At 41.7% G+C, this 19093-nt stretch overlaps 1 protein-coding gene across 3 annotated transcripts in view; it reads left to right on the plus strand.

Annotated features, from left to right (window-relative positions):
• Positions 1-19093, plus strand: part of hspg2 (heparan sulfate proteoglycan 2) — a 521654-nt gene that overhangs the window by 346464 nt on the left and 156097 nt on the right. For 2 of the 3 annotated variants that reach the window (XM_059951673.1, XM_059951674.1), the window contains exons 45-47: positions 3024-3074; positions 12457-12570; positions 15849-16001. In XM_059951673.1, coding sequence (XP_059807656.1) covers positions 3024-3074; positions 12457-12570; positions 15849-16001 — 318 coding nt within the window. The remainder of the gene's footprint in view (positions 1-3023; positions 3075-12456; positions 12571-15848; positions 16002-19093) is intronic. The other variant, XM_059951675.1, reaches the window with a different exon arrangement.

The raw sequence follows: 19093 nt of genomic DNA on the forward strand, positions 1-19093 counted from the left end.
CTGTTGTTACCATTCTGTGATGGCAAGTGAATTTCAGTGCTTACTATTGGAGAGGTGGGTTTTTCATGCAGAAATATAATTATATTTTACCCCTTTTCTGCTATGTGGTGGTTAACTTGAAAAATAAAGTTATTTAATGCAACACTGTAAGAGGTACTTCCCTTAGACTCATCAGTTACTGCAAAAATATGTATGAAATATACTTTATTTGTTATAAAATTAATGCTTCATAGTTGTTTTAATGCTCTGTGTTTAACTGTGTTTAATCTTTTTCTAGTTAAGTACATTTTACAGTTGTTACGGATTCAGCAACAATAAATATACAAGTGAGGCAGGGGTTTTTATAACAAATAAAACATTTATTAAACACTGAAAAACAAACCCCCAAAAGTAAACAAACCACTCACGTAACCGGAAATCAGCTGCTGTGCGGCAGCTTAAACAGTTATTAAAGCAATAAAGCTTAAACAGTTCTTAAGGCAATGTTGCAAACAGTTCTTCAAAGTAGTACTGCAAAAGTTCAAAATGCTTACAGTCCATTAAAGGAGAGACTTTTTAGGCGATTTAAATTCTCTTTCACGTCGTGTTGTTGCGGTTCCCAGTCGAACTATACTTTTCCCGGAGTATTTACGGAGATGAAAATGAAACGGCTTAAAGGCACTGACCTATATTTCGCAGGGATTAACATGGGGACAGCCAATGAATTCCTTCGGAATGAGGATCAAACAAGGTCGACCATCATATTGTTTCACCATCAATATCAAATTTCCTCGATCTTTTAGCTCCCGAACTCCGATCTTCACTCTCCACTGATTTTTAACTGGCAGTATTATAAAGAAACGGCCAGCAATGACCTTTTAAACTTTAGGCATTAAATAAAACTCCACCTTTCAACCAAACTGCATCATAATATTGGACCACGCAGTGGCATGGAGTCGGAATGGCAAATTCAGCCACAAACTGCCCCTCCTCACAGGGAGGGGTCCTTTTATACCCTGTTAAAAAAAAAACCTGTCACAAGACCTCTACTGGCGGGAAAATGACATCACTCCACCATCACAAGACCATTACCTTAAGTCCAGTATAGCTTCAACACCACTGTCACGTGACAAGTACACCACTGTCACGTGTCACGGGTACATAACACAGTTTATCTATTACTATAAAACTAGATACATAGAAAAATAGGAGCAGAATAAACAATTCAGTCTCTCAAATAGATCCACCATTCAAAACAATCTAGGTGACACTCTGTCTTATTACTACACTCCCTTTCTTCCCTCCTTGTTCTTGTCTTATGTGTCTAGAAATCTCTCCATCTCTTTCTTCCAGCAACTTGACCTCCACTGCTCTCTATGATGGAAAATTCCACACTTTCACTATCCTGGTCTCAGGAGGTATCTCCTCAACAGACTGAAATCTGTTATCCCACATCTTTAGACTGTAACCTCTGGTTTTAAAACCCCCAGCCAGGACAAACATCTTCCCCGCATTCAGCTTGTCGAACACTGGCGGAATTCCAGACATTTCAGTTGATCTGCTCTCACCTGACAAAATTCCAGTGAAGACTAAATCTCAAGTGCTCTGTTGCACTCCCTCAGTGCCAGGTATTTCCTTATGTAGGTAAGGAGCCCAAAGCTACACATGGCTGTCCAGCTGTGGGGGAGTGACATCTTTGCTCCTGTATTCAGAGCGTCTTACAGTGGTCTAATGTATAATACATCATTTTAACTACTTGTGCACCTTCACGTTTGCTTACAGTGGCTGGTGTACAAGGACTGCCAGATTCCTTTGCACATCAGCCTTTCTGTTGCACCTTTTTCTTTTTACTATCAAAGTGAATAACTTCGCATTTCAATGTCAAAGTTGAGTTTATTATCATGCACACAAATGCGTGTATCCACTGGTGCAGTGAAAAGTTTAGCTACAACAGCATCACAAGCACAGGATTTTGTTTATTGTCGTCTTTGCTGTACTTGCCAGTATTTGGCCATTCACTCAAAGTGCCTCTTTGCATTCTTCTCACAATCTCACCTTGTTCTGTGTAATAGCAAACTTAGATACATCAGTTCCGTTATTCAAATCATACAAATATATATATTAAGAATAGATGGGGCCCATCCCTAATCTCTGCCTTCCCGAGGAAGGTTCATTTATTCCCATCCCTTTCTTACCTATTAACCATTTTTCAATCTGTGCCTCTATATGGCTCTTAATTCCATCAGCGTTCATTTTTCACACTGCCATCTTGTACGAAACGTCATCAAAGGCCTTCTGGAAACCCAAATACATCACATACCCTGCCTCTCATTTATCGTACCAGTTACAGCCTCAAAACCTCCAGGTAGGATTATCAATCGTTTCATGGGTTTTCCCCAAGTGATGGGGTCACGTTAGCTGGGATAATGCACTGACAATTAGCTGATGGTTGTTGACATTATTTACCGATGTCACCATGGGTTTGTTCTATACAGTACACCCTGACTGTGGTTGTGGATCAAAATCTCTAACCTGTTGGTTTCTTTACTCAAGCATGGTGTGTAATTTTGATCTGAATACAAAGCTGATGTGTTTAGACCTTTTTGTGATTTGGACCTAAATTTGATGTTATTTTGGGGCAAACTTTGACCCAACATGCAATTACATTCTGAGATGTCCAATCCATGTCTCTTCAAAAGAAGCATGAGTCTAGTGAGACAAGAGCAGGAGAAGCAAATTCCAAAATATTTCAGTGTGGCCAGAGTGCCAATACCCGGGGCAAATTAACCAGTTAGAAGTACTTACAGCATTCTGTTTTGAAATAGTTTTATAATGTCTGGTTGCCAGGTTAATGCTGCAAGTAAAACACTTAAAAAAAATTTCAGTGAAATTACATCATACATTTCAGAGTCTGAAACAAGTTTATTGTGGTGGGTTTCATGTTGTTTGATTTGAAGTCTTCCATCATCTGTGGAGGAACGGGATATGTTCTCACATGCATTGCAAAGTGACTCGATACTTAATCTGACCTGTTAACTCCACAGCTACATCACAGATCCAGTTTCAGGCATTTGAAACAGTAGGATACAGTCAACGTAAGTCAGCATGATGTGATTATGATATTTTTTTCTTCAATCCTTCTTATTTACAGATCTCTCTCCAGTATCCCTTCGAGAAATTGGTGTGCGTTCTTTGAATTGCAGGGTCTAGAAGAATGAGCAGAGGGGGCATGAATGCAGTTGCTCTCCATGAGCCAGTATAGATCTGATGGGCTGAATGTTCACCTTTATGTCAATATAAGTATATAAAATGAAAGACAGCGGAACATTTAAAAGATGAGCCCAGCAAGTTTGTATCCAACTTGCTACCCCACCTCCAGTGCATCTCTAAACAAAAGGCCACACAGGACTTTCTCGTCTTACTTGCCCTACGTTCATCAACAAAGGTGCAGATCCCTCCTTCAACCATGTCATATTGCTCCCAAGCAGATGCCTTACCCATTCCTGTGGGGCAATCCTGCTGAATCACAAAATCTCACCTCCATGTGAGCTTTGGGAAAGATTATCTTCTCTTCGATTCCATCAGGCCTGTGGTAAAAGCATTTAGAAAGGGCTACTCAGCACCTGGCAGCTCCTTCCACCCAGCTCTTGAGTATTTCCAAATGGAGAGCGTACACCAATCTTCGTTTTGATCACAGATATAACTGGGATGCTTGATTTGGCTCCAGTTAGTTCTCACACATTGTGCTATTGTAGCAGTGCATGCAAGCAGAATGCAGACAGCCTTAATGTGATTTACTTCTGGCATGATTTCTCAGTGCATGGCCACAAATCATCCCTTTGCTTTCATTTCAGACCAGACAATAGAGGGTCAGCATGCCTTTCTTGTATACATCTGATTTTACTCTTAACTTATGGCAATCATTAATGCATCTTTTACTTTCTGTGATTGTTTTTGTTGTGTGAGTGAAGTTGGTACGGTCATGGAGAAGGCAATTTTGTATAAATGCTACTGAACCTGATTTTAATGAGTGTGGTAATAGGTGAGGTGGGAGTGAAAGACAAATTGCAAATTAAACATCATGAACAATACAAAAGCAGATTGGCCTTTATGTCAGGGAGCAGCAAGACACCAGTTGAATGGGTCTTTAAACACTTTGCAGTTATCGTATATTAAACCCATTTTGCCATAGGCACCTCCTGAATTTGTATATTGTCCTAAGGCAGCAGGATGTATACTGACACCAATGTTACGGGAATTAAAAGTTTAAATAAAGTCAGCCTGGTTTGATTAGATGCCTGTTCCTTACAGTTTAGCTGTTTTTTCTAAGAATAACCCAAGTGGGATGTTTGTGGTTATGTGAATGGCTAGATGAAGGGAAATGATTTCCTCATGTGGACCATCCACAAACAGTGTTGACGGGGAGGGTGCTGGTTGAGAACTCTTAACAGAAGGAACCACTCAGGGCTGATGGTGGAAGGTATGGGCATTGGTGGCAATCAGCCAGAGCTGCTGAACTGAAGATTTCCAAACTGAGGTTGTCCAATCTTTACTAAATTAAATGGAGTTAGGACAGTGATCAAACTGAGTAAATGTGCAATAAACTTGAGAGAAAATGGTCCATTCCCATTTCGAGAAAATACAGGCAAATAGCTTTGAAGATTTAAACTTAAATGTTTTACTTGATACAGCAGCTAAAGTGTGAAAATCATGATAGATAGATTGATTGTTAGATTGATGTCACAATTAATTTTAAACATGAAACCATGGTGTCAGTAAACGGCTCTTGTCCATTAATTTGCACAGACCTCAATACATCGACTCATTGCTCTTACTGCCTATTAAACTTTGGCAATATGTTTCTGAAATTTTCAGCAGATCAGATAACATTTAACATCAGATAACATTTAAATAGTTGGAGAAACAGAATCTGTGGCTTCTAGTAACAATTTGCCTATGAAAAATGAAACGAGTTTGAATGATGTTGAACAAAGAGTGAATGTGTCGCTGACCCCACCATTCACTGCATCCATCAGCATAAATAACAAGAATTGACTCTTCACACTGTTGCTGTGATCCAACCAAAAGCTGGCTGTAATCCCAGGTGCTTTCGCCGTAATTCTGTGCTCTCTTCTCTTTACATTGTAATTATGTGAGCTCATCCATTGTCAAGCTGGCACAGAGTGCAAAATTAACTTGATAGCTTTTTTAGGCTGCCAGCTTGCATCAGTGTTATAGGGCAAACCCATTACACTTGTCCTACTTGTTGTCGGGCTAGCCCATCACGACTGTCCTACGTGTTGTCAGGCCAGCCCATCGCGATTGTCCTACATGTTGTCAGGCCAGCCCATCGCGATTGTCCTACCTGTTGTCAGGCCAGCCCATCGCGATTGTCCTTTGTGTTGTCAGGCCAGCCCATCACGATTGTCCTACCTGTTGTCAGGCCAGCCCATCACGATTGTCCTTTGTGTTGTCAGGCCAGCCCATCACGATTGTCCTACGTGTTGTCAGGCCAGCCCATCGCGATTGTCCTTTGTGTTGTCAGGCCAGCCCATCGCGATCGTCCTTTGTGTTGTCAGGCCAGCCCATCGCGACTGTCCTATGTGTTGTCGGGCCAGCCCATCACGATTGTCCTACCTGTTGTCAGGCCAGCCCATCGCGATCGTCCTTTGTGTTGTCAGGCCAGCCCATCGCGATTGTCCTTTGTGTTGTCAGGCCAGCCCATCGCGATTGTCCTTTGTGTTGTCAGGCCAGCCCATCGCGATTGTCCTTTGTGTTGTCAGGCCAGCCCATCACGACTGTCCTACTTGTTGTCAGGCCAGCCCATCACGATTGTCCTACCTGTTGTAGGGCCAGCCCATCACGATTGTCCTACGTGTTGTCAGGCCAGCCCATCACAATTGTCCTACCTGTTGTCAGGCCAGCCCATCACGATTGTCCTACGTGTTGTCAGGCCAGCCCATCACAATTGTCCTACCTGTTGTAGGGTTAGCCCATCACAATTGTCCTACATGTTGTCAGGCCAGCCCATCGCGATCGTCCTTTGTGTTGTCAGGCCAGCCCATCGCGATCGTCCTTTGTGTTGTCAGGCCAGCCCATCGTGACTGTCCTTTGTGTTGTGAGGCCAGCCCATCGCGACTGTCCTTTGTGTTGTCAGGCCAGCCCATCACGACTGTCCTACTTGTTGTCAGGCCAGCCCATCACGATTGTCCTACCTGTTGTAGGGCCAGCCCATCACGATTGTCCTACGTGTTGTCAGGCCAGCCCATCACAATTGTCCTACCTGTTGTCAGGCCAGCCCATCACAATTGTCCTATCTGTTGTCAGGCCAGCCCATCGCGATTGTCCTACGTGTTGTCAGGCCAGCCCATCACAATTGTCCTACATGTTGTCAGGCCAGCCCATCGCGATTGTCCTACCTGTTGTAGGGTTAGCCCATCACAATTGTCCTACATGTTGTCAGGCCAGCCCATCGCGATCGTCCTTTGTGTTGTCAGGCCAGCCCATCGCGATCGTCCTTTGTGTTGTCAGGCCAGCCCATCGCGATCGTCCTTTGTGTTGTCGGGCCAGCCCATCGCGATCGTCCTTTGTGTTGTAGGGTTAGTTCCTCGCAATTGCACTGCTAACATTCTTAAGTCACATCTTCATCCAAAACCAGTCTGTGATCAATTATTACTTCAGTTTATTGTGGAGCAAAGCAAAAGTGCTTTTATTTTGTTGTTAGACATAAAAATGGACTGTCTGGATAACAGAATTTCTTTCTAGCTACCTCAGTTTGCTTATTTTGTACTATTTTAAAATTTAATTAAGGATTTCCTATCCTCCACACACCACACACATGACAATAGACAATAGGTGCAGAAGTAGACCATTCGGCCCCTCGAGTCTTCACCGCCGTTCTGAGATCATGGCTGATCATTCACTATCAATACCCAGTCCCTGCCTTGTCCCCATATCCCTTGATTCCCCTATCCATCAGATATCTATCTAGCTCCTTCTTGAAAGCATCCAGAGAATTGGCCTCCACCGTCTTCCGAGGCAGTGCATTCCACACCTCCACAACTCTCTGGGAGAAGTTCTTCCTCAACTCTGTTTTAAATAACTGACCTCTTATTCTCAATCCATGCCCTCTGGTACTGGACTCTCCCAATGTCTGGAACATATTTCCTGCCTCAATCCTATCAAATCCTTTAATTATCTTAATCCCTCTCAATCTCCTCAATTCCAGTGTGTACAAGCCCAATCTCTCCAATCTCTCTGCGTAAGACAGCCCTGCCATCCCAGGAATCAACCTAGTGAATCTACGCTGCACTTCCTCAATTGCCAGAATGTTCTTCCTTAAACCTGGAGACCAAAACTGTACACAATATTCCAGGTGTGGTCTCACCAGGGCCCTGTACAAATGCAAAAGGACATCCTTGCTCTTGTACTCAATTCCCCTTGTAATAAAGGCCAACATTCCATTTGCCCTCTTCACTGCCTGTTGCACTTGCTCATTCATGATTAAAAAAAAGTCAAGAATATTAAGGAGGGTGAGCTGCAGAGAAGTTTTAAGTTCAATGTAAGCTTCATTATCGGAGTACATACATGTCACCACATACCCTGAGATTCTTTTCCTGTGGCAAATCTACAGAGCAGAAACTGTAAACAAACTGCAAATGCAGGTATACAATAAATAAATTAATAGCAATAAATAACAAGCATGAAATAACAGTATAACAGAATCCTTACTTGAATGTAGTTATCCCCTTTTGTTCAAGAACCTGATGGTTGAGGGGTAATAACTGTTCTTGAACCTGGTGGTGTGAGCCCTGAGACACTTGTACCTTCTACCTGATGGCAGCAGTGAGAAAAGAACATGGCCTGGGTGGTGAGGATCTTTGAAGATAGATGCTGCTTTTCTACAGCAACATTTCACGTAGATGTGCCCAATGGTTGGGAAGGTTTTACCCATGATCTACTGGGCTGAATCCACTATCTTTTGTAGGCTTTTCTGCTCAAAGGCATTGGTGTTCCCATACTAGGCCATAATGCAGCCAGTCATTTACACCACTTTACACCACATGTCTACAGAAGTTTGCTAAGGTTTTTGATGACATGCTGAAGTAGAGGTGCTGTCGTGCTTTCTTCGCAAAAATATTTATATATTTATTTATTTTGTCTGGGACAGGTCCTCTGAGATAGTGACACCCTGGAATTTAAGTTACTGACCATCTCCACCCCGATCCTCGAGTGATTACAGGCTCATGAATCTTTGGTTTCCCTCTCCTGAGGTCTACAATCAGTTCCTTGGTCTTATTGATATTGAGTGAGATGTTGTTGTTGAGACACCACTCAGCCAAATTTTCTATCTCCCTATATGTTGATTTAATCACCCCCTTTGATACAGCCCACAACAGTGGTAATATCAGCAACTTGTATATGGTGTTGGAGCTGCACTCAGCTGCACAGTCACAGGTGTAAAGCAGTTAGAGCAGAGGGCTAAGCACACATCCCTGTGGTGATGGAGATTGTGGAAGAAATGTTTTGCCAATACGAACTGACTGGAGTCTGCAAGTGAGGAAACTCAGGATCCAATTGCACAAGGTGGTATGATTAGTTTTGAAGGGGTGATGGTGTTAAATGCTGAGTTGTAATTATAAAGAGCATCCTGGTGTGTGCATCTTTGCTGTTCAGATGTTCCAGAGTTGTGAGAAGAACAAGATAGCATCTGCTGCAGACCTGTTGCTCGGGTAGACAGATCCAAGAGTGAATCCAAGTCACCATTCAGACAGGAGCTGATATGCTTCAACACCAGCCTCTCAAAACACTTCATCACTGTGGACTAGTTACCATGTTCTTCTTAGGCACCAGTACGTTTAAAGCCTGCTTGAAGCGGATGGGTATCACACACTGCCGGAATGAGAGGTTGAAGTTATCCCTGAATACACCAGCCAGTTGGTTGTACAGGTCTTCAGTACTCAGCCAGGTACTTCGTCCAGACCAGATGCTTACCTTGGATTCACTCTCTTGAAGGCAGCCCACACGTCAACGTAAGATACTGAGACCAAAGGATCGTCAGGAGATATGTGGCTGTGCGATAGTTCCTCCCTGATATGGTGATCAAAGCGAGCATAGAAGGCATTGAGCTCTTCTGGAAGTGAAGCTCTGCTGTCCCCTATTTTGCAAGATTTAGCCCAGATGAGTTCTTGAACATAGCCCAGTCCGTTCTCTCAAGGCAATCCTGTAACCGTTCCTCAGCATCCTGTGACCATTTCTTGCTACCTTGACCTCTGGAGTCTTGCTCTTTAGGCTCTGTATGCAGAGAGTAGGAGTACAGCCAAATGATCCGACTTGCCAAAATGCGATCTCGGGAAAGGAACGATAGGCATTCCTATCGTAGTGTACCAGTGGTGTAGCTTGCTGGAATCTCTGCTGCAACAGGCTACATGCTGGTGAATATTGGGCAGGGTTTTCTTCAAACAGGTCTGGTTAAAGTCACCAACTATAATTTGAAATGCATCAGAATGATCTGAAAATCATTGAGGTAACTTAGTAGTCTGCTGTTAAGAGGAAATTTAGATGCTGCTGCAGATTGCAGTGAAAGTATTTCAAAAGGAATATATTTACGAGGAAAACTTGTACAATTTCCTGCAGACCACAGGCAGTCGCCAGTGTTCACGGGCCCCATCTTCTAATAAGTCAAGGGTCTGGATGTATTCAGCATGTCCAGGTATTCTGGAACAAGCTGGATTGACTGAAATGGAAATCCCAATTCAAAAGATAATTGTTGGAATTGAGAGAAGAGCAACTCTTGGAAGTCTGTGGCCATTACATTGACTAAGTAACTGATACAATCTGCGTGTGCAGCTAGGAACCGGAGTTATAAAAATATTGTCAAATTAATTTATTCTTGTCACATGTACTGAGGTGCAGTGAGAAACTTGTTTTGCGTGCCATCCATACAGATCATTTCATCACATTAGTGCATTGTGGAAGTAGAACAAGGGAAAAGCAATGGCAGAATGCAGAATAGAGTGTTACAGTTGAAGAGAAAGTACAGTGTAGTAAGGCAATAGGTGCAAAGTCATGATGGCATAGATTGGAACTTCAAGAGTCTGGATTATTGTACTGGGGACCTTTCAGTAGCCTTATAACAGCACAGTGGAAGCTGTCTTTGAGCCTGGTGAGAGCTGCTCTCAGGCTTTTGTATCTTCTGCCTGACTGGCTATGATCAAACATGGGTGTGTGAATGTATACAGGTAACATAGATCAGAGATCAATCATTGAGGTGCTTAGAGACAGTGTCATACAGAAGATGGTGAATCGCTGGGTTTCTCTGTCTGAGAGGGTTGCAGATACTGGATCATTTGGGGGATTTAACAAGGTGATAGGTCAGTTTTTGACAGATCAGAGACATAACAAAGCACAAAGGAAATGAGGCCAGTGCAGATCAGTCATGATCATGTGGATTTGTGGGCCAGTTTTGAAGGGTTGAGTTGCTTTAAACTCTTTTTTTTGTTACTTTGGCCTGCAAAAAATAGTCTAGTTTGAAATTCTATCTGCAACTGTGTGTTAAATTGCTGAGTGAATCAAATTCAGTAAACTGAGCAAATTATTCAACCCAATTCAAATGATTATAACTTAGTTGAACAACCATGAAAATGCACTTAACTTGGTATCACCATGACTCCATCCTCAGAGATGGAGAATTTTAAACTAATAACGAGAGGTGTAATTTAGCCAGATTCACTGCTAATTGCTACACATATTTTAGAGAAACAAAACTGGAAGAAGAGCAAGTCAATTGTTGCTTCACTTGGACATTCTGGTTAGATCCCTGCATGGCAGGAAGTTCAGTTTGGATCCCTGGATGGTGGGAAGTTCTGTTTGGATCTCTGGATGTTGGGAAGGTTGGAGGGAGAACAATTGGTGTTACATTTTCTGTGGTTGCATGGGAAGATGCCATAAAACAGAATGAATGGTGGGAATGCTGGAAGGGGAAGAGAAGATCTAACTATTGGAGAGTAAGAGAAGTTACTAAGGATGAATTGTATTTGGAGGCTGGTGCCATGGAAGGTGAAGACTGGTGAACTGTCTTTACACTATCCAGGAGGAGAGAGGTGTAAGAGCAGAAGTGCAAAAAATGGAATAAAAATAGTCAGGTGACCTATCAACTATGGGTGAAGAGAAGCCATGGTATAGGTGGAACATGTGGAAGGAAGATGTATCAGAGACCACTCTGTGGAAACTGTTATCACTAGAGCAAATGTGATAGTGATTGAGAGTTGAGGCACCAACGTAGGTCTGTAAACCTACACGGAAGTGTGTCACCAGCCTATCCTGGTGATGGACATGTCCAGAAAGGGGAAAGTCAGAAACAGACCTTGTGACAAAATGGTGGAAATTGGCAAGACCATTAATGAAATTAAGCTCTGAGGGCAGGTTGTAGAACCAACATAGTACCAGACAGAAAGAAGACCCTGGAAGGACTTGAAACATAAATTATCCCTTTGCCTCCACAGATGCTGTCTGACACGCTGAGTTCTTCCAGCATTTTTTTTTTCTGCACCAGATTCCAGCAACTGCATTGTTTGGTGTCTTGTGAATTCAAGTTTTTTTAAAAAATATATCCCATGAAAGAAAGCTTGAGCTCACATGAGCTCCCAAAACTACACTTCTCACCTGGAGGTTAAGAAAATGTTCCGTGTAAGGGGGATGCTGGTGAAGAGGAACTGACCATGCCTGTGCTTATGGAAGATGCAGTGTCCTCAGAACCTTCTGATGTGGGTTGAAGAGGGATTGTACATCCATGGTAAATGTTTGCTAGTGAGGTCCTGGAAAATAGAATGGACAGAAAGGCCTCAGACAAGGGTCTGAACCAAGTGAGAAAGGATGGTGTCACAGGGGTCTCAGCATTTGTGAAGTTATGAACATACTATATCTGTTAGTACAAAATTATTAGCAGAGCAATAATTGGCCAGTTTTAAAATGTTAATCTATTGATATTCCTCCTAAGTTTCTTTATGTAAAAATGAAGATAAGAGGTTCAGGTCGAGGACCTTACTAGCCTTCACCTCTGTCTAACTGGCACAAATGTTGGTATGTTGTGGTCCCAGTGTGAGAGAGTCCAATGTTTGCAGTTGTACTGTGCTGATTGATTCTGCTGAAGGAAGGAATCTAGCAACTGCTGGTTTCCTCTAGCACCTGGTGTGTTTTGCTCAACATTTCCAGCATCTACAGAATCTCCTGTGTTTGTGCCATGTTTTTGACCAGTCTCCCATCAAACTCTTTATTTTTATTGTTAAAAGTATGTTAGAATCATAGAAATATAGAATCATGTTACTTGCTCAATTAATAGATCTTCCTGATTTCTCAGCCATCGTCTCTTGTAGACATCCAAGTGACAAAGAAGAACAAACCAGTCAAATGTCCTTGGAAAAAGTATTGCTATTAAAATACTTATGTAGAATAAAATTGTGTTTTGTCTTGCCTTAGCAACAGCACCTGTAGCCACCATCGAACCTACCATCCTTAGAGTTAAACAGGGACAGACTGCTGAGTTCCGATGCAGTGCAACTGGGAATCCTCCTCCCACCTTGGAATGGTTCGGTATGTTATTCCATCATTATTTTGATATTTCCAAACAGTGAAGTTAGCGACAAAAACATTTCTCATCTTTATGGTCTTTTATGGCCTTTTTTATGGTCACATATCATAACAGTCAGAGTAGTTTTGTAGTAGTTGTTTTTTCTATGTATCAAATTAGATTGGACTCTGAACTTCTGCCACTGCACCAGGAATTTTTAGGCTCCTTTGTTTTTCTGGTGACCCAGCTATCTGAAAAAGAAGCCATATACATTGCCGGAAAAGTTTTGTGAACCTGGTCTTCTGCATTAATTACTCATAAAATGTGGTCAGATCTTCATCTAAGTCACAATAATAAACACAATCTGCCTAAACTAATAACACACGAACAATTGTACTACTTCTTGTCAAGAATGAGTACACCATTTAAACTGTCTGTCAGGATTCAAAAAATTATGTGAACCTCTGAAGTATTGCCTTCTACAAAATCTATTTGGAGTCAGATGTTCCTATCAATGAGATGAGATTGGAGGTGTTGGTTGTAGAGGTGCCCTGCCCTGTAAAACGACACACAGAGTCAGGTTACTGACAGAGTCTGCTGTTCTCAAGAAAGATCTGTTTATGTGCACCATGCCTCGATCAGAAAAACTTTCAGAGGACCTGAGAAGAATAATTGTAGAGATGCATGAAGCTGGAAAAGGCTACAAAAGCATTTCTAAACATCTGAGTGTTTATCAGTCCACAGTAGGAGAAATTGTCAACAAATGCAAGAAATTCAGTACTGTTGCTATGCTTCCTGGGAGTGGGTGTCCTGCAAAGAACACACCAAGAGCACAACGTGCAGTGCCGAAGGAAGTGAAAAAGAACCCAAAGGTCAAAGACCTGCAGAAATCTCTCAAACGTGCTAAAATATCTGTTCGTGTCTGCTATCAGAGAAACACTGAATGGTGTTTATGGAAGGACTTCATAGAAGAAACCACTGCTCTTCATTTCATGTTTGCAAAAAGGCCACCGGGATGTTCCACAATGCTTCTGGTGCAAGGTTCTGTTGTAACTTTTTGACAGAAATGCACACCGCTTTGTTTGGAGGAAAAAGGTACTGCACATCCCAACTGTGTGGCATTGTGGGAGGAGCATCATGGTTTGGAGGGTGGACAGCTTGCAATCATTGAGAGAACAAATTCAAAATTGTTTTGAGGCTTTTTGCAGGAGAATGTCAGTGTAGCGGTCCATCAGCTGAAACTTAGATGATGTAACAAGACAATGATCTGAAACAGTAAGTCAACAACAGAATGGTTTAAAAAGAAGAAAGTTCATGTTTTGGAATGGCCAAGTCAGAGTCCAGACCTTAACCCAATTGAGTTGCTGTAGCATGACGTGAAGAAGGCTGTTCATGCAAAGTATCCCATAAATGTTGATGAACTGAAACAGTCTTGTATGGAGGAATGGTCACTTGCCATTGTGCAAGTCTGATCTGCAGCTACAGGAAAAGTTCGGTGGAGATTATTGCTGCTAAAGGAGTTTCTACCAGTTATAGGTCACCAAATTATAGGAAAGATGTCAACAAAAGAGAGAGAGTACAGAGGAGACTTACTAGAATGTTACCTGGGTTTCAACACCTAAGTTACAGAGAAAGGTTGAACAAGTTAGGTCTTTATTGGAGGGTTATGGGCTGAGTGCAGGTCGGTGGGACTAGGTGAGAGTAAACGTTCGGCACGGACTAGAAGGGCCGAGATGGCCTGTTTCCGTGCTGTAATTGTTATATGGTTATATTAAATACAAGAGTTCAATACTTTTTCCAGCCAGGACTGTGAATGGTTAAACAATGTGTTCACTAAAGATACAAAAAGTGTAATTGTTTATGTGTGATTACTTTAGGCAGATTGTGTTTATTATTGTGACTTAGAAAATGTAGTCTGATCTTCATCTGAGCAATTAATACAAAAAATCAGGTAATTGCAAAAGGTTCACAAACTTTTTCTGCAATGGTATATTTGAGCAGGAAGCTAGTGTACAGGAGAATCTCCTAATCTTACTCTCAACCTAGGCTGCCCAGTTCATGGTAAGAATATGCAGCACACTGTCACGTAGATTGCTTATCTTTGTTTAGCTAAGATTGGACCATTCATAAAAGTATTTTAAAATACAGTTGTCCCTCCATACCAGAGAACATTCACTAAAACAGTCCCTTATTCAAAGAAAAAAATCAAACAGTAAGTTCACTCATCGCATTAAAACTAAATGGTTTCAGACAATTTCATGATCGCAGACTGAGTACAATTTACAATGCATGCTAAATGTTAGCAAATCAACCGCACAGCTCACATTCAAATGTCCCACATGCTTTGACTGGGGTAATGCACAAGTCCTTACATGTTTCGGAATTTAGAGTGAAGAGTGCAGGGATTCCTAAATTAACACATACAGGAACCTGTACAACTATGTCTAAGGAATTCAGGCAAATCCAAACACTGTTCTTAGTTAGACACTTGGATCACTCCCAACTGGCGGAGTATTTGACTTATTTGAAAACCAAATTTTGGAAGAGGAATGTTGTTACAGAACATTCACCTTTGGCTCTAAATGCTGGTAAAGTCAAATATAGGATTCTCTTTAACACTAGTTCTGTCAAGGCAGAAGATAATTACAAATTATCTAGCATTCAAGCTTTTGAAGTATGCTCTTTAAAATCCTGAATTATATGCTGGCATTAGTTTTGCAAGAGCTGCTGATTTGTGCAAGCTGGTGTTCAGTCACAGTGAAGGCAAGGGAATGGGTTACTTTCTGTCTCAAAAATGGGAAATAATCTTTGTTTTTAAGCGCTATTTCCACATTCAGAATTGCAGAATTATACCTCCACTGCATGAGGGAATGAAGGTGTAATTATTCTGTGATAGGTAATAATGGCAGAAATATGCAGTCATCTTAATCTGCTTCTGTGTAGAAGTCCAAATAATCTCCTGGATTGACCAATAAAATAATTTAGTTCAGAACATGATATCAGCAAAACTGCTAGTGGAACCGCTGCTCTCCAGCTCTAGGGACCCAGGTTCAATTCTGACCTCTGGTGTAGTCTGCATGTTCCTCCTGTGAAATGTTTTTTACCTCTGCTCACTCCCAACAACGTTCATGATTGTTGGGTGCATTGGCCACTAGGAGAATTGGGAAGGTGTATAGGAGAGTTGGTTACAGGGAAAACGTGGGGTAATCGGATTTGTCTAAGAGCCAGCATGGCTCCCTTCTATGTTAGAAGGAACTCTGGAATATGGATATTATGATAATTGGGTGCTTTTATCTTCCAGGAGGTCAAGGTAATATTATTTCACCAAATGCAGTAATTCAGGGTGGACTCCTCCGTATCGTCGCTACAGAGCATTCTGATGAAGCAGAGTATTCTTGCAAAGCATCAAACAGTGCTGGACACCACATCGCCACAGCAATTCTCTATGTGCAAAGTAAGAATCAAGTTAAATTTCCTCAGGGCAGTATCCTAGATCCAACTTCACCTGCTCTATCAATAACCTTTCCTGTACCAAAGTCAGATAAGGTTTATTATCACTGACATTATATCATAAAATTGGTTGATTTGTTTTTTATTTGGCAGCAGAACAGTGCAAAAGAGGAATAATGGAGTAGTGTTCATGGGTTCATAGACTGTACAAAAATCTGACAGCAGAAGGGGAAGAAGCTGTGTGAGGGTCTTCAGGCCCATGTACCTCCTCCTCAGTGGTAGTAATGCCAAAAGTGTACGTTATGGATGTTGAAGGTCCTTAGTGACAGATGCCAACTTATTGAGGCACTTTTTTTGCAGATGGTGTGGTTTGCTTTTCCCTACATGGAGCTGGTTAAGTGTGCCACCCCCTGCAGCCTCTTTCAGTTCTCTGCATTGGAGCCTCCATACCAGGCATTGATGCAGCCAGTCAGAATACTCCCCACCATACGTGTTAAAACTGGCTAGAGTCTTTGGTTACATACCAAATCTCCTGAATCTTCTGATGAAGTAGAGCTGCTGCCATGCTGCCTTTGTGATTGCATCAGTGTATTGGACACAGGAGGGATCCTCCAGGATTTTGACACAAAGTTTCTTGCCCTTTCCACTGCTGACCCCTCAGTGAGGTCTGTGTTTCCAGAACCCCAAATAGCAAAGCAGTCCTTCCCTGCATGTCAAAAATTCTAAACAGGGTTCATTCTTGTGCTGGGGAACAATAAGAAATATTGTCACATGATACTATTACCTTCTATTATTGACTTATCCTTATCTACTTGTGCCAAGCAATGCCTGTCTCCAACAAGTGAAAGTGCCCTTGGTTCTCAATTTTATTGATATCATCATATCTCTAACATCAACTAGCCAGGAATTTAACTGACCAGTCATGTGAATACCATGGCAACAGGAGCAAATCAAAGACTGGATGTCAAAACCCCCATCCTCCCTCAATGTGTGGCTCAGTCCCTTGAGTTCCCGAAGATTATTCCCCATGTTGTAACCTAAGCACAAGTTAGGGAGCTAATAGAATATTCTCCACTTAACCTGGATGAATGCACTTCCAAAAAAATTCAAATGCTTGTTGCTCTCCGAGACTATTCAGCCTGTTTCATTGGCTCCCTACCCACACTCCTGAATGTTTATTCTCTCCACCACAGCTGCAATAAAAGTAATGGTTTTGAAGTCCATCATGGTCAAAGTCTAGAGCATCAGTCAAATGCAACTGAAAGGGGGTGAATGAAATGAAATTTGTAGTAAAGGCCCAAACAGAAGGGGACACATATTCTAAGAGCTGATGGAGGTTACAGAAATGAGGTTCAAGTCCAGAATGGAAGTCAAGCATGGAGATAGGAATTGTGGGGTGCAGCTGTCAAATTGCTTGTGTAGATGTGCAAAGCAAACAGGATTTGGTCTATAGTTCTGGTTAGGGTTGATGAAAAGGAGAGATCAGGGAGGCTGAGTGTTTTCCTTGAAGTGAGGGAGGTTAGGAGGCAACATCACTGAGGTGTTTCAAATTACAAGAAGTGGAGAAAGGGCAGACCGCAAATAACCTTGACCCATTTTAGAAATAGATAAAACCAGAGTGCTTAGGTTTAATGATTGACACGAGATCTGAGCAGGATCTTTTAGAGGCTATTGAGTATCTGGAGTGTATTGCCTGAGAGAATGGTGATACTGACAGCATTTAGGAGGTTGAGCACTTAAATTACCTAGGGATGGTAGGCCAGTGAGATTAATATGGATGGGTGCCCATTGATTAGATGTGTTGGGATGATTGGCCTACTTCCATGCTGTCTGAATCTATGGTGCAAATTGGACTGCAGCAGGCAACATGTAGAAATTTGTTTCAACTAACCAAACCTTGGTCAGATATGGAAAAGTCATTTACAGGGAGAACTCAGTGCACTTCAAATCAGTAAATTAAAATTCTAGCATAAAATTAACATGTAAAGCATTGAATAAAGACAATAATTATTGAATGAACACAATATTTATGATAATTATCAGTACCATATTATGGGGTGATGAGCAGCATTCACTGGATCTGTGGATAACATGGGCCTGAGCACCATTTCTCCACTGTTTGGAAGGTCTCATCACATTTGCAGAAACATTCTTGTGTAATCAGGCAGAACCACTCTACAGGAATGGGAATTAAATGTCTCCCTTCAATTGATGAGGTCTGTGAAGTCCATTGTTAAAGGACTATATAGTGTTGATCTTGTGGACTGATTGGCATAATGTGATTAAATTAAGTAACCAAAATGGTCTGCGTTCCTCCTTCTTGACAGCTGGCACAGGCCCAGCTTTGGCAGTATTCAATGGTTAGGAGATTGCAACAACCTATTCTTAAAAATCACAAGCTGCCAGTCAGTTAAAATGTTATGCACCATTGAGAATGCCTCTCGCTGTCACTGAAATACTCAGTAGTATTTCACTCAGCATTTGTAATATTTTCTTAGTCAGTCTAAGCCAGGCATTAATTCTCTGTAATGTGCTGTCAAGCTGATGTTGTGAGCTGAGTATGACATTTGCCTTTTAATAAAACATCTAATAAAGGAACTTGATCCCCCACTCGGGTCCAGAATATGCCAGAGTCAGTCTGCTATTCAACATTGGTTAAAATTTACAAATCTAGTGGCAACTGTTTACTTTGCAAATAACTTCCACCTTTCTTCAACCTTGTCTCCCAGCCTAAATATTCATTCCCTCCACCACAGTGTTGTAGTGTCTCTGCTATCTATAAAATGCATTGCAGAATCAGAATCAGGTTTATTATCATTGGCATATGACATGAAATTTGTTAACTTTGCAGCAGCAGTACAATGCAATACATAATATAGAAAAAAACAAAATAAAATAATAAATAAATTACTGTATACATACAGTATATTGAATAGATTAAAAATCATGCAAAAAACCCCAGAAATAATACATATTACGTAAGAGGTGGTGACCAATGGTTTAATGTCCATTTATGAATTGGATGGCAGAGGGGAAGAAGCTGTTCCTGAATCACTGAATGTGTGCCTTCAGGCTTCTGTACCTCCTTCCTGATGG

This window comes from Hypanus sabinus, chromosome 27 (genome assembly GCF_030144855.1).
Source record: "Hypanus sabinus isolate sHypSab1 chromosome 27, sHypSab1.hap1, whole genome shotgun sequence".
Taxonomy (NCBI): domain Eukaryota; kingdom Metazoa; phylum Chordata; class Chondrichthyes; order Myliobatiformes; family Dasyatidae; genus Hypanus; species Hypanus sabinus.